Source organism: Gouania willdenowi, chromosome 20 (assembly GCF_900634775.1).
Source record: "Gouania willdenowi chromosome 20, fGouWil2.1, whole genome shotgun sequence".
Lineage (NCBI taxonomy): Eukaryota > Metazoa > Chordata > Actinopteri > Blenniiformes > Gobiesocidae > Gouania > Gouania willdenowi.
In genome coordinates, this window is record NC_041063.1 from 11,082,431 (window position 1) to 11,095,873 (window position 13,443).

At 39.2% G+C, this 13,443-nt stretch overlaps 1 protein-coding gene across 2 annotated transcripts in view; it reads left to right on the top strand.

The window, feature by feature from the left end:
* Positions 1-13,443, top strand: part of LOC114454099 (putative ferric-chelate reductase 1) — a 20,606-nt gene extending 7,163 nt beyond the window's left edge. For both annotated transcript variants that reach the window (XM_028434282.1, XM_028434283.1), the window contains exons 7-16: positions 526-627; positions 759-903; positions 4,277-4,384; positions 5,753-5,868; positions 7,653-7,739; positions 9,254-9,345; positions 12,057-12,115; positions 12,191-12,334; positions 13,214-13,242; positions 13,315-13,443. In XM_028434282.1, the coding sequence (XP_028290083.1) occupies positions 526-627; positions 759-903; positions 4,277-4,384; positions 5,753-5,868; positions 7,653-7,739; positions 9,254-9,345; positions 12,057-12,115; positions 12,191-12,334; positions 13,214-13,242; positions 13,315-13,401 (969 nt within the window). In that variant the 3' untranslated portion in view covers positions 13,402-13,443. The remainder of the gene's footprint in view (positions 1-525; positions 628-758; positions 904-4,276; positions 4,385-5,752; positions 5,869-7,652; positions 7,740-9,253; positions 9,346-12,056; positions 12,116-12,190; positions 12,335-13,213; positions 13,243-13,314) is intronic.

Sequence of the window (13,443 nt, forward strand, 5' to 3'; positions counted from 1 at the left end):
TGTCTATTTGAACGGTTGCCGTAGTGACAACCCCCAGTGCTATTGGTACGGTTACGGAAGTACAAGTACGTAGCGTCTTAGGGTTAGGTTATAACCCAATATTGCAACAATTTTTAGGGTTGAGGTTCGGTTTAGTCTTAGTCATGTGACCTAAACTGGCCAAATAGGGGCGCTGCGTACGGATAGAATGTCGGTATATTGATACGGCAACCGTACGGATAGCCACTGCCTAAAATATTTTACCTGATTCTGTTAAAAATATTTGTGTTTGCTCCAAAGACTAACAAAGATGTATTTATTGTATTACTAGTTAAAGAAAGTAAACCTGACAGAAACATTTACATTTAGATGTGTGTTTCCTGCTAATTTCAGAACAGGAAAGGAGCCTGTTAACATTGTTTTTAAGGTTTCTGTCATGAATACCAGATTTTTCTATCTCGTGCAATGTCACCTTTTCTTTGTAAAGGGTCATCTAAGTTTTGTTTTCATAGCTGTGGAGTTTAAAATAATCTGTACCTTCTGCAGGGAAACGATGATATCTACATTTGTGGCAAAGGCAGGACTGAAACGATCCAGGTTCAACATGCCTTCTCAGAAGCAAAAACCACACCACAAACTCTTCCACTGGTAAAGATGAGTTGTTGATCCTCAAATGTACACAAATTATTAATGAAACATCTTTCACAAGTGAAATTAGAAAGCTGCTAATGTTCTGATGAATGTCTTGAAATAATTGTGTACGTCCATCTGCTCTTCAGGGGAATGTTTCTGACATAACAACAACCATCCAAGATGGAGTAATCAGCTGCTCTTTTACATCCATGAATCCCATTTACCTTCACAGAAGCTCTAGCATCAGTAGAAACTATTACCTCATATTTGCCTATGGACCCAGCAGCAATGGTAAATAATACATCTATGATGACAAATTAATTTTTTTATGATCTCTATTGATCTTTGACCCTGCCCATTTCTTATAGATTCATTGCTTATATGGAGTCTCAGGCAAAGACAGCGCTTCTAACATCTGCAATAAGTGTAACAAGATTGGTTACAAAAGGGCAACTTTATGTACAAAAAAAGTAATTTATTATCTATGACCATTATGTCCTGCCCCCAGTGATGTCACATCCATAACATTATGTCTGGACTCACATCTAATCCCTAATTGTGCAACTTTTATAGATATTCTGTCGTGTATTTGATCGCAGATACAGGCGGCTGGAATGAGTTTCCTTCGCAGGGTGGCTGGGCGCACCCTTCGAGATAGGGTGAGGAGCTTGGAGTAGAGTTGCTGCTCCTTCACGTCGAAAGGAGCCAGCTGAGGTGGCTCGGGCATCTGTTTCGGATGTCTCCTGGTCGCCTCACTCGGGAGGTGTTTCAGGCATGTCCTATTTGGAAGAGGCCTCGTGGAAGGCCCAGGACAGGCTGGAGAGACTATGTCTCAGAGCTTGCCTGGTGTCGCCTCGGGGTCCCCCCAGAACAGCTGGAGGAGGTTTGCTTGGATCGGGAGGTCTGGGCATCTCTGCTGAGACTGCTGCCTCTGCGACCCGGCCCCGGATAAAAGCGGAGGAAAATGGATGAATGGATGGATAGATCAGCTGTAAAGTGGAGTGATACGAACTGTCTGTCGTCCAATCAAATCACTCAGTCGGAACTAACACTTGGCATCATTTTCTAAGCAGAAACAATTTCCACCCTTTTGTTTTTACCCACATGACCTTTGCCCCTCTCGTCCCCCCGCCCCCCGGACAGATGTGTAGTCAACAGACTTACACAATGAACATTTTTCAATACAAATCATAGTCAGTGAGAACAAGTTTGAATCGAGGTCTGATTTATGGCTCTTTATGTTTACTGAAACAGCTTACAGTCGTAGGAAAATACAGAGTTGAATTTCTCCGCTTTGAACCCATTATTGCTGCAAACAGTGTACACCCACTGCAGCAATGCGCCTGCATTGATGCGAAAACAATAGCCACAAACAAATAGATACAGCCTCTAAACCTTATGACAGTGGCTACCATGGTAATGATTAGGCTCAAAGTACAGGAATACTGTTCTCCTTTGTTTGGAAAAAGCTGTTTCGAGACTTGAGTATCCGGTTTCAGGTTTACATGCCACTGCAACTCTCCTCCTTTTAGCTCCATTGTCTGTTAAGGCCGGGTTCATTTTAATGTGCTAACCTGGAAAACACAGTTGGTTATCACAGATGGAACACGACATCCAGATGCAATGTCAGAGTTGGATTGAATTAACCGTTCAAACTGACTTCATAAAAATGTTAAAATTTCACCTTCTCCTGCAACTATAGATATATACATTTACTAGTGGTCGGACTCAATCTAATTAACTAGAGACCTTTTAGTCTCTGGTCTAAATTAATCGCGTTACAATATTTGATACGGTATACAATATTTTTTCCAATTTAAGTGGATTTTGGTATATGATTGAATCAATGTACACAATAAAGCCTAAACAACAAAACTGCGTTGATTATTTTCATCACAGAGCGCTAACACAATGTGCAATATGAATAAAGAATATTAGGATTACATACAAAGCGTAAACTTTACTTTTTGTAAACGTTCTAAAACCAATTTGTTTTTGTGCATATAAATAAAAACGGACCAACTGATGAAGCTGATGAATTTTGTTTGAAATTGTCTTTCAACTTAGCAGTTCATAACTGCTCATAACACACTGCTTCTAGCCCCGCCCACATCCTCTACCACCAAGAGTGGTCGACTGTCCACTACAATCATTTATCCACTGACTTTGTTCATTTGTCACTCATGGCTCTGAACCCTGTCATCTTGTCCAGTGTAGATTAGAGACACTGACTGCTTGGAGCATGTTGCAGCTAGAATGTCCGAAGTGTCTGTGCTAGCTGCTACATGTTTAGCATTCAGGTGGTAGCAGAGGCTAGAAGAGCTCTAGTGATTGGAAAACTCTTTCTTGCACAATTTCTACACAACTGGGCTTTTGTTTTCCCAGCCGGTATTTTCATAAGTCAAAATTAACGCCTACGAAGCACAGCAGCAACTTCTCCTCAGGTCCTCCCGTTTATGGGTATACCTGGAACTCGCAAAATGAGAAAGGTTCGGTGCTATTTTGAGTGCATTATTAATGAATCGCAAGTGACGCATTAAAGTTCAAGGCCTTGTTTTTACCAATGATTTTAAATTTCACTGTTCATGGGAGTTTTTCTTGTATTTGTCCATTTCCTTATTCCTGATTTTAAATGTTTGCATATTTATCACACTTCAATGTTCTGAATTATCAAACCAATTTTAATATCTCACAAAGATGACCCAAGTAAATATGAAACGCAGTTTCTAAGTGATGAAAAAAAATCTAAATCGATCTAGCCTGATGAGAAAAAGTAATTGTTCCCTGAACCTAATAGCTGGTGGTGTCCCCCTTTGCAGCAAAACCTGAAATCAAACCTTTGCGATCAGTGATGAGAAGTCTTTTGTATTGCTGTGAAGGAACTTGACCCACTCTTCTTTGCAGAACTGTTTTTACTCAGCCATATTTGAGAGATTTTGAGCATTAACTGCATGTTTGACCTGGCCACTCCAAAAACTTGATTTGGTTTTATTTGAGCCATTCAGGGGTGCAATTGCTGGGATGTTTTGGTTCATTGTCGTGCTGCACAATCCAAGAGCGCTTGAGCTTTAAGGCACTAACTGGCCTGACGTTCACCTACAGGATTTTTTGGTGGATGGCATAATTCACTGTTTTATCATTCATAGCAAGTCGTCCAGGTACTCAAACAGTGAAGCAGCCCCAGATAATCAGACTGCTACCACCATGCTTGACTGTTGGTATGATGCCAGATGAAAAAAAGTTCACTCTTGGTCTCCTTCGTCTGCAGAATATTTCTCCAAAAGTCTTGAAATCATCAAGATGTTTCTTGGCCACTGTCAGGAGAGCCTTTGTGTTCTTTTTTTGTCAACAGTGGTTTTCACCATGGAACTCTCCCATAGATATCCATTCTTCAACCTTCAATCTTATTTTTACTTTCTTTTGCTTTTTTCATTTTTCTGCAACTTTTTGAGCTCATTTTAACTTGTAATACTGTTCCAACATGTTTTAGCCAATATTTGTGTTTTTCAACCCATTTCAACATTTTTCATCATATCTCCTGCGATATTTCGTAGAGGGTTCAGCCGTAAATTTCTTTCAGCACATGCATAGTTGTCACTTTTATGTATAGAGCGTCTTGCACGAGGCCGACTGTTGCATTGCATCCTATGTGTGTCTCCTGCAGGTCAGATTCTGTTTCACAAAGGTACCTTCATCAGCACAGACAAGGTCAATGTTTCCAAACCCCTGATTGTTCCAAAAGCTAGAAGACCTGATATCATCAAAGCACATGGTGAGGTTAATTTATTTTGCTTACATTTGTTGTAACTGAGATGCATATGCAATGTGGAGGAAATACAGTAGGTGGATGATGGTTCCTTGCAGCATCAACAGCTGTTCTCCAAACAACATTAACACTTGAATCCTGCTATTTAAGACTGGTTGTATTGAATGCTGGGAGTATCTGCACAAATCAGCACTGATGGCCCCACCTCTCCAGTAAAAATTGATAAGAGGACTTGTACTTCCTGGTCTCTTAGCTGTTTATGCAGATGTGACCACGCACTCTCAGATAGATTTAGGTCTATAATAGAATTGGAACCCAGAATACCGGAGGCAGCAAGATGGCAGCAAAAGATGGGCAGAAATAAGGATTTCCCTCCAAGGATTACAGTTTATTGTCTGAAACATTACAGTAAAATATTCAGTTTTACAACAAGGTAAAATAAAAGCATGTGTATAACAATATTATTTATTTTTATAGAAATAAAAATATTAAAAATAACCATATACTGTATATAATGTGTTTAGCCAGTAGTAATCATCGTTTTAATTTGTTTTCGATCATTATGCTTGTACATTATCAGTATTCTCATTTCATAAATGCATCAATTCTACCTGCATGGTTATTAATATCATAACTTACAAGATATCTACACCAAGAACCCATTTGAAGGAAATGGCATTGATTAATAACTCAAAGTGATCCAGGACACTTTAACTCAATCTTAGATGGCACTCCTGGCAAATCCTATTGTTAATATTAATAATAATTATCATTTTTAAAACCCTTTGTCCTCCTAAAACCGTTTGGCATAGAAGCTGCTCTGCGGCAGAGAAGAAGTCTCTGTAGAGTGGTGACGACTGTGGGAGGAGCACTTGCTTTCCTGAAGTTGTTAGACTGTTGAACTCTGGTGGAGCTCTATAGACCCTCCCGCACATTTGCACACACACCTTTTTTACATTCTGCTGCTGTTGTGATACCTTTGATACTTGCTTGTATCTGCACATGATTTTATATTGTATTTATATATTTAAAAAGGGATTCACGGGGGACTGAGATACATCATTTTGTTCTGTACATGTTCACGACAATTAAAAGTCCTTGAAACTTTATGACATGTTAGTAAACCGTGTTACATCATTACACCACGTGTTTCAAAGCATCTTCTCTTCATTCTTTTGAAGTTTGTAAAGATATAAACCAGGTGATTACAGAAACACAGAAAAAAAAAAATGTTTCCCTTTTTTTCAAATCTATGGACCATGTTGCCAAAGTAAAAGTAAAATAAACAAGTCAATGATCCTGAGGGCTAAATGTTCCCACAACCACTATGCTTGACCTTGACCACTTTGACACAGTTCAATGACTGTTTTTCAGGAGCATTGATGCTGATTGCCTGGATGACCACTGGATCACTGGGAATGATCACAGCCCGCTATCTGAAAGAGATTGCCAAAGGACAGAGGCTTTGTGGCAGAGATGTCTGGTTTGTGGTAAGACCTCAGAGGAGTATGAGCAAAAGGGAGCAACTTTGATACTGCTTTCGCCCATTGACCGAGGTTGCCCCTGGTGTAGGACGACTATGACGGTAGATATGTTGCAAAATGTGAAAGTTTGTAAAATGTGACGTGAAGTTGTGTATAACAAATCCACACACGTGAAATAAATTTAATGTCACAAATGTTGGGGAAAAATTGTATAGACAGATATTTACACATAAAGTTACAGCTGCAAACTTGTAATCTAACGTGTATTCACATGTTTTTTTTAATTACTTGTGTAAATGATCGTTTACAACCACAACTCTCCGGTTACAACTTCTCCAATCTACCGCTACAGATGCACAAACTACTTTTCTCGTGTGAATCTGTGCTGCTTGAGTTTTGCAACACATTTTGCAAGAAGTCTGTAGCAAAACTGATTCATGCTCGTAGAAATGGCCCCTCCCCTCCCTGCAACCCCGTGTGTGGGATTGACCATTCAGAAACCAGTCATTTTTCTTCACTCTAAAGGCAGAATGCTGAAATTTGCCTCCACAGATTGTTTGAAAAAGGTTGTTAGAGTCATTTATGAACAAAAGTAGTCATGGAGACTGATTCTCCTTGTTTACATTTAGGTTAACGCTATGTGGAGATGAGGATCCGAGAATCTTCCCAAGATTTTTGAGGCAATTGAGTGTTTTGTCTCTTGCGGGCGCAGTCCTGACTCTACCCGGGGGAGATGCACATATTTTGACTCGGGCGGACCAGACCTTTGTTTTGTTTGGCCCGAGTCTTTTTTGTTTTCTGTATATAATAGCCATTGAATAGCAATGACGGCCATCTTGAAAGATGGCCGCCATATTGAATTTTGAGCGGCCAATGCATTTTTCCAAAATAGTGGCCCTTCGAGAGTATCTATGCCAAATGTCATGCTTTTATACCGAAATGGTCGATTCTCTTGAAATATGAAATGAATCTGCTGTACTATAATCAGTCTCTGAGACTCTTCCCTTCACTTCATAGGGGCCTGAGAACCATGCATTAAGTGCTGAACCGGGTGCAGTTAATAGTCTAGAAGCACATGGTTGACAGATTATTTGGACCATCGTGCATCACCAACTGTCACTGCTAGCCCCGCCCCTCCTATAAAAGCTAATGCATTGAGACGATCCTGTGACATTGTGTTCTCGAGGAAGGTCTTGATTCTCTTGAGTGTTGAAAAGCACCTCTCAGATTGTGATTTTTAGAGCAACCCAAAGCAGCACAAGTTGTCACTTTGACTGAAAAGGCTGCTAAATGATCCTGAATGCTTCAACTCCTATAGAACTCAATGGGCTGAAAGGGGCGATTGGCGTCATCAATGACACCATTTCAACATGGTGGTGCACAGGGTAAAGTAGTCCCAGTTTTAAAAGTTAATAAAACAAATATGGTGCAAAATAATGCATTTTGTTAGGCAAAGATCTTCTAATAAGGGCATTTCAAATGTTTAAGGCCACATTTGTAAAAAGAGTGGAGAATCCCTTTAATACGAATGAATCCTCTGGAGTGACACCCAAATTCTATGTTCACAACTGCGTCACAGCATTAAAGAGAGTGCTTTATAAAGAAAGTACTGAAACTCATTGAAAGGTAAATCTGATTGCTTTTGTTTTGCCTCTACCAATGGTCTTTAGAAAGTTTCTACAAAAATAATGTGTGTGTGTGTAAGTACATATTTCTAATGAAAAGCAGGGTAAAATGAATTGTTCTGGAGGTAAGAAGCAGATGTTTGTTGTTCTTTATACTCTGTTTAGGTCCATGTTGCAGTGATGAGCATGACAGTGGCTGCTACAGTCATTGGCTTCATCCTCTCCTTCTCCTATGTAAAAGCGTGGTCCGGGGTAGGTGCACCACCACTACTAAGACTGATTTTCTGTGGATATCTGAAGACTTATCATACCGTGAAGGAGATGTGTTTGGTTATAATCATATCTGTCCCATTTTGGCCGAGAAACTCCCGTATTTTACCCCTCTTTCCCGCCATCCTCCCATATTAGTATTCTCCCGTAAATATCCCCTATTATAATGTAATAATGATTAAAAGATAAATAAATAAAAACCTTCTCTGCCTCTAATCTGAAAGCTGTCACTAGCCTCGCAAGAACTGCCACCTGCAGTGGCCTGGGTGGCAGTTCTCACGAGATTATATTATATCAGTGCCAACAGCTGGAACAAACCCGGAAAAAACTAAGAAGAGGGATGGATGAGTGTAAGAGAACATTTCTGTGATAAAAGGCGCAAACTCTGCAACAAATCTGTATAATAAGTCACTAGTGAAGAGCCACATGGGTGATCATGAGAAACATGAAAGATATTATATAAAAGAAAATATGTAATGAAAAGCAATGTAAAATTTCCAGTAAATATGCAATGTGTTGACTTGTATATAAACTGTAAGCATATTAAATTTAAAAAAAATGTGCTTTATATACCTTTTTATGTTCTCATTTAGGCTGTAAATGAATGTAGGAATGTTCATAGCATTTCAATGTCAACAAAGACATTCTAATCACCTAATTGTATTTAGTAAGTGGTTGACAGGTGGGTATTTAGCATTTCCTGTACACATGTCTTAAAATATAAGGGATACTGAAGCTAGGTTTAGAGGTATGGTTATAATCAGGCTTCTATTTGTTATCTTAGTGTTGTTTTATAAAAATGAATATTAACATAGGCTAACAGAATCCTGAGCTCATGGTGAATTAAAAGGTTATGAGTCAAAGATGTAAAGAAGGGTGTGCACATGTTACACTTGTAGGGCAACACAAATTGACTAATTTTACAAAGTTCAAAAGATAAAGTTTAAAAAAAAAAAATCCTTTAATGTACACCACGAAATATATACATTTAAAAAAAACTTTGAAAATTAGAAAATGGTTTTGCAAATACAACAGAACACCTGCTGTCCCTGGTGATTTTTGCAGGGACAGTAGGTACAGTAGTTTATACATGTAGAAACAGTGGGTTTCTAACAGAACCACACTCAGGCTGATACTTATGATCCCTGACTCCAGCTTAGTGCCCATCCATGATATTCTCATTAAACATGTACCTAGTACTCCTAGCAACTTAGTGCAATCATTACTTGGCACCAACAGGTGTGATGTTCTGCTAAACTCCAGTCAGTCAAATTTGGAAAAATCTCCCCAACACTCCCTGTCATTAGTACAACATTACAACCCTTTTTAAGTTCATCTTTTTGTAAAATTATTTTACAAATTTGCATTTTCAAAATGTAAATTCATTTCAAAGTTGTTTGTTTAGGTAATTTTGGACTATGCAAATTAGTTTCAGACTTGAACAAATTTGTTGAGCACTTCCAGGCAATGTGGTGAAGTCATTGTTGTGTGTGCAGGGTGCCCACCCTGTGCTAGGATGCCTGGTTTTGATCATCTCCCTCCTCCAGCCACTTCTGGCTCTACTGCGCTGTGAGCCCCAACACTCACGGTCAGTGACTATACAGTATGTGGGACTGTACGGTGAGGATGGGGATACAGATCATTTAATCCAGGGGTGCCCATGACCTTTATCTGCCAGTCTACCTCAAAAACTGTGTGAGTCAATCACGTATGTTAAGAGTTATCCTCCTCCAACCGCCCACATATCTGTAACAATGTGCTGTAACGATTCCTTCCACATATGCAGCAGTTGAAACAGCATGACATAAAATTAAAGACCAGGACTCCTATTTTGAGTCTGCAGTAACACTATAACTGCCCAATAGTATTGATAATCTTAAATATATAAATCGATCTGTTTTTAGCAGATCAGTTTTATTGCATTGCATATTTATGAAATATGTTCTTTATTTAAAAATTAAAAATAACCTCCGTAAGGGTTGTTATTTGCACTGCAGTAAACATTCAGGGCCAGAATCACAAAGATCTGAAATAAAGGGCGGTATTTCAGTTGCTTCCCTAAATCGTTTAGTGACGTACTTTCCTCACCTGCTGTGCAGAATTCACTAAGATTGCAGCAATAATTAGTGCACAAGCAGAACTGGTGCAGACCGCCCCTATTTAAATGAGTGTTTTGCCGCGTTTAATGTCGAGACGTCAGTGCGCACAAGCACTGACGTTTTAAGGAAGTTAAATTTGAGGCAGATGGAGTTCTCTGTCTGTTGCACAAACATTTAATAATGTAGAAAACTAAATAAAAAAATACAAAGTTTTTTTTGTTTTGAAACAACAACTTTAAAACCTAATGATACTTTTTCTCCCTCATTTAATGTGGGTGCTCCGTTCGGTCCTGTAACTTTGCTCTGATCAGTGCATGCAAAATAGACAGATTAGGACAGAAACCATCCTATTGATCTGACTTAATACAGCTACACAGTCACGCACACTCATGTCACTATCAGTGATCACATGCAAATTACGCATCTGATCTGCTGATTCTAGCAAGACATTTACGGCAGCGATAATGTCTGCGTGTGTGTTTACACCTACTTCTCAGTCGTACCCGACAAGTCCCTCTAAGTCTGCAGCGTACCAACTAGCGATTGAACTGAGAGGGTGAAGGAGGCAAAAGCCTCTGTATCTCTGCTTTGATGGCTGGTGAGTTGAGTATTGCTTCTAGTTCCAGCTGTCTTGGCTGGCCTTACTTATCCAGCAAAGTACCTAAGCAGCGGTGTACGGTGCTTGGTCATACATGTATGACTTGGCCAACTGCAGAACACTTAAGAGTTTGAGCTGACTCTGGAGTACTTGATGTTTATAATGCTTACTGAGATGAGAGTGGCTGTTCTTCAAGTTGTGAAGCAACATCTTCAGAAAAGCTAAATTGCTTTTCTTGCCACTTGGTAAGATGGGAAGAGTTAGTTTAGGAATGCCATAGGAAATAGCAATCAAGGTCTTGAACCCTGCAAGCTATAGGGTAGTGCCGCTGGTGAAGTGGGTTGAGCATACTGTATCGTAAGAGATGGGGGAGCAACTACAACTGCTTGGGTAGGTATGGTGATTCTGGTAGTGAAACCAGATGTAGGGAAAACATGCACATATGGACCCACAAATGAAACGGGCACAGGTGAGGGTGCAGAGACCAGTGCTGCATCAGGTGCTACGGTGACAGCAACAGTGGTCTGGGTACTCATGACTGGATTAGCAGGGGGTGCTAATGTCAGTGTAGGGACAAAAAAGGGAGGTAGTAGCTGATCTGGAACTGGATTCTGCTGTTGCACTGCTGGATGATGAGGGCTCTTGGTACTTGACTAGATTAGCAGGGAGCACTAATGTCTAATCTGAGAGGTGAAAAGAAGCGGTCTGAGAAATATGGCACCGTCAGAGTGTTTCTGCTACAAGACAAACATAAGCCCACAATAAGTTACAACTTCCCAGTGATTTCACAAAGTTGTAGGGTCGCAGCAGAGTGCGCATGAGCATGGGCACAGCTTACCTCCTTCACAGGTTGGATGAAGTGCGCAGAGCTTCAAACGGCTTTCCATGATGCCACCGTGCGCCAAATTTCTCCGATTGTATTCATATTTTAAGGTTCATGTACCAGGACATGCATTAATTTTCACTCCTTAATATAAACATTTAAATAAGTACATGACTTAATGGCTCACTGTTCACATTTATAACACAGCAGGCTTGGGTATGATTATGCGGATGTATAACTCTAATATATAAGCACATTAAATCTATGGGATGAATCTTGAAATGTAACGTGCAAATCTTCCAGGCCACATTTCAGGCATACGCAACAATTATAAATGAAGCTCCAGGGCTCTACACTAACTTTTTTTATAGGTAGCACTGGTGCTTCCAATTTTCTCAGTTGGTCACACCCATTTTTTTTGCCACTGTCCCCCTTAAGATGAGGGTTTTTCAGTAATTTTCAACCTGTTTAGAGTGATATTTTTAATAAGAGAAAAAAAAAATACAAATACCTAAAATAAGCAGAAATATTTGATAAATGGCCAACTTACTATTTTTTTTTTTTTTTTTAAATGATACTTCGGCCACTGTTTTTTTTTTTTTAATGCATTCCACTCATAATCTCTTGGATAAAGCTGTAAATATTTGCCCAAATACATAAATCATGTTTAAATGCAGTAGATTTTATGATTTTTAAAGTCCATGACAACCTTTACAATAAATAACATGAAATTATTTTTGGCTTGTGTTAACGCAATCTTTTTTTTTTTTTTTCACCAGGAGATTTCTGTTCAACTGGACACATGCCATAACTGCAATAACATTAAAAGCTTTAGCAGGTAAGTCATTGTTCTAATAATACTCTGATATTTGGATAACTCATCAAACCTTGTTGCTCATGGGCTGCCACACAGTGGCTGCCATATTTACAGGACTGACGTTGATTGACGGCAGTGGAGACCAATGGATGATGAAAGTGATGGGGGGCTTTGTTGGCTGGGAAGCTTTTGTTTACATCCTTCTTGAGGCCCTATTCAGATGGAGGCTAAAAGCTACAGGTAAACATTCCTTTGCCTCCTTTACCAAAGGAGACACGCTCATTCGAGCGTTCACGGAAACTCACAAAGTCTGAAAAGGGATGCAGATTATATAAATTACCTTGAACAACTGTAAATAATCTAAAACCCATATCTTTTTATAGTCAATTTATGGAAATGTGTAGTTTTTTCACCACGGCAGACGTCGCTAACCTTTCTCCGCCGTCAGATTATTACGTCACCTAGTGAAAGTGTGTCTGATTGTCAAAACAAACATGATGGCCTTTTACAACTCCTTCAGAAAGTCTCCTAAACACCTTTCCTTAACCGTGCGACGTCATCCAAGGGGTTAAGGAAAAGCAGATAGGAAAGGAGATAGGAGGGACTATTTGGACGCAGCCTTAGTTTTATTAAGCTGCACATGTGTAGTGAGAAACAGTTAGTGGCATTTCTCTGTTTTTATAACAAAATAGTTCCAAAGCACTTTACAATATCAACTCAATTACACATCATTTGGAAAAACTTGAAATCCCAACCTCTCAATCAGAAGATGACCACTCTAACAACTGAGCCACGGATGCTCAGTTGACACATTTCTGTGTTTTAATATGATTAAAAGTTCTAGCTCATTATAGGAATTCTACAACAGCGATATTAGTCAATAAAGTCAATACACCAAACATCATTATTCCATAACTATTTCATGGTAGAAGATTTTGTTTTTCCGACATCCTGTTGTCACTTCGCTAATTCGCACATGGAGACATCACATGTACTGTAGTTGACTAAGTCAGTCAGCTGTGTGCAAAACAGACACCGTCTTGTTTTGGAAATATAATAGATTATACTAAAAATGCAGTTCTAGATAACGTCTTTTCTTTCTCCTTGTCTGGATAACAGATGATTCCACAAGATTAAACACAAGAAGGGTAAGTCAACAAAAGATTATGGTAAGAGAGAGAAAAAGTATTCATTTGTTTGTTTGTTTGTTTGTTTTTCAGATGACGGTGAATGCAATAATTATTCTGTTTATTATGGGAAACCTTTCCTTTCTGGTGGCCCTACTGGTTGGAATTGGGATCTCTTAGATTAATTTGTTATCTTTTGTTCATTGACCCTTTTACAGGAAC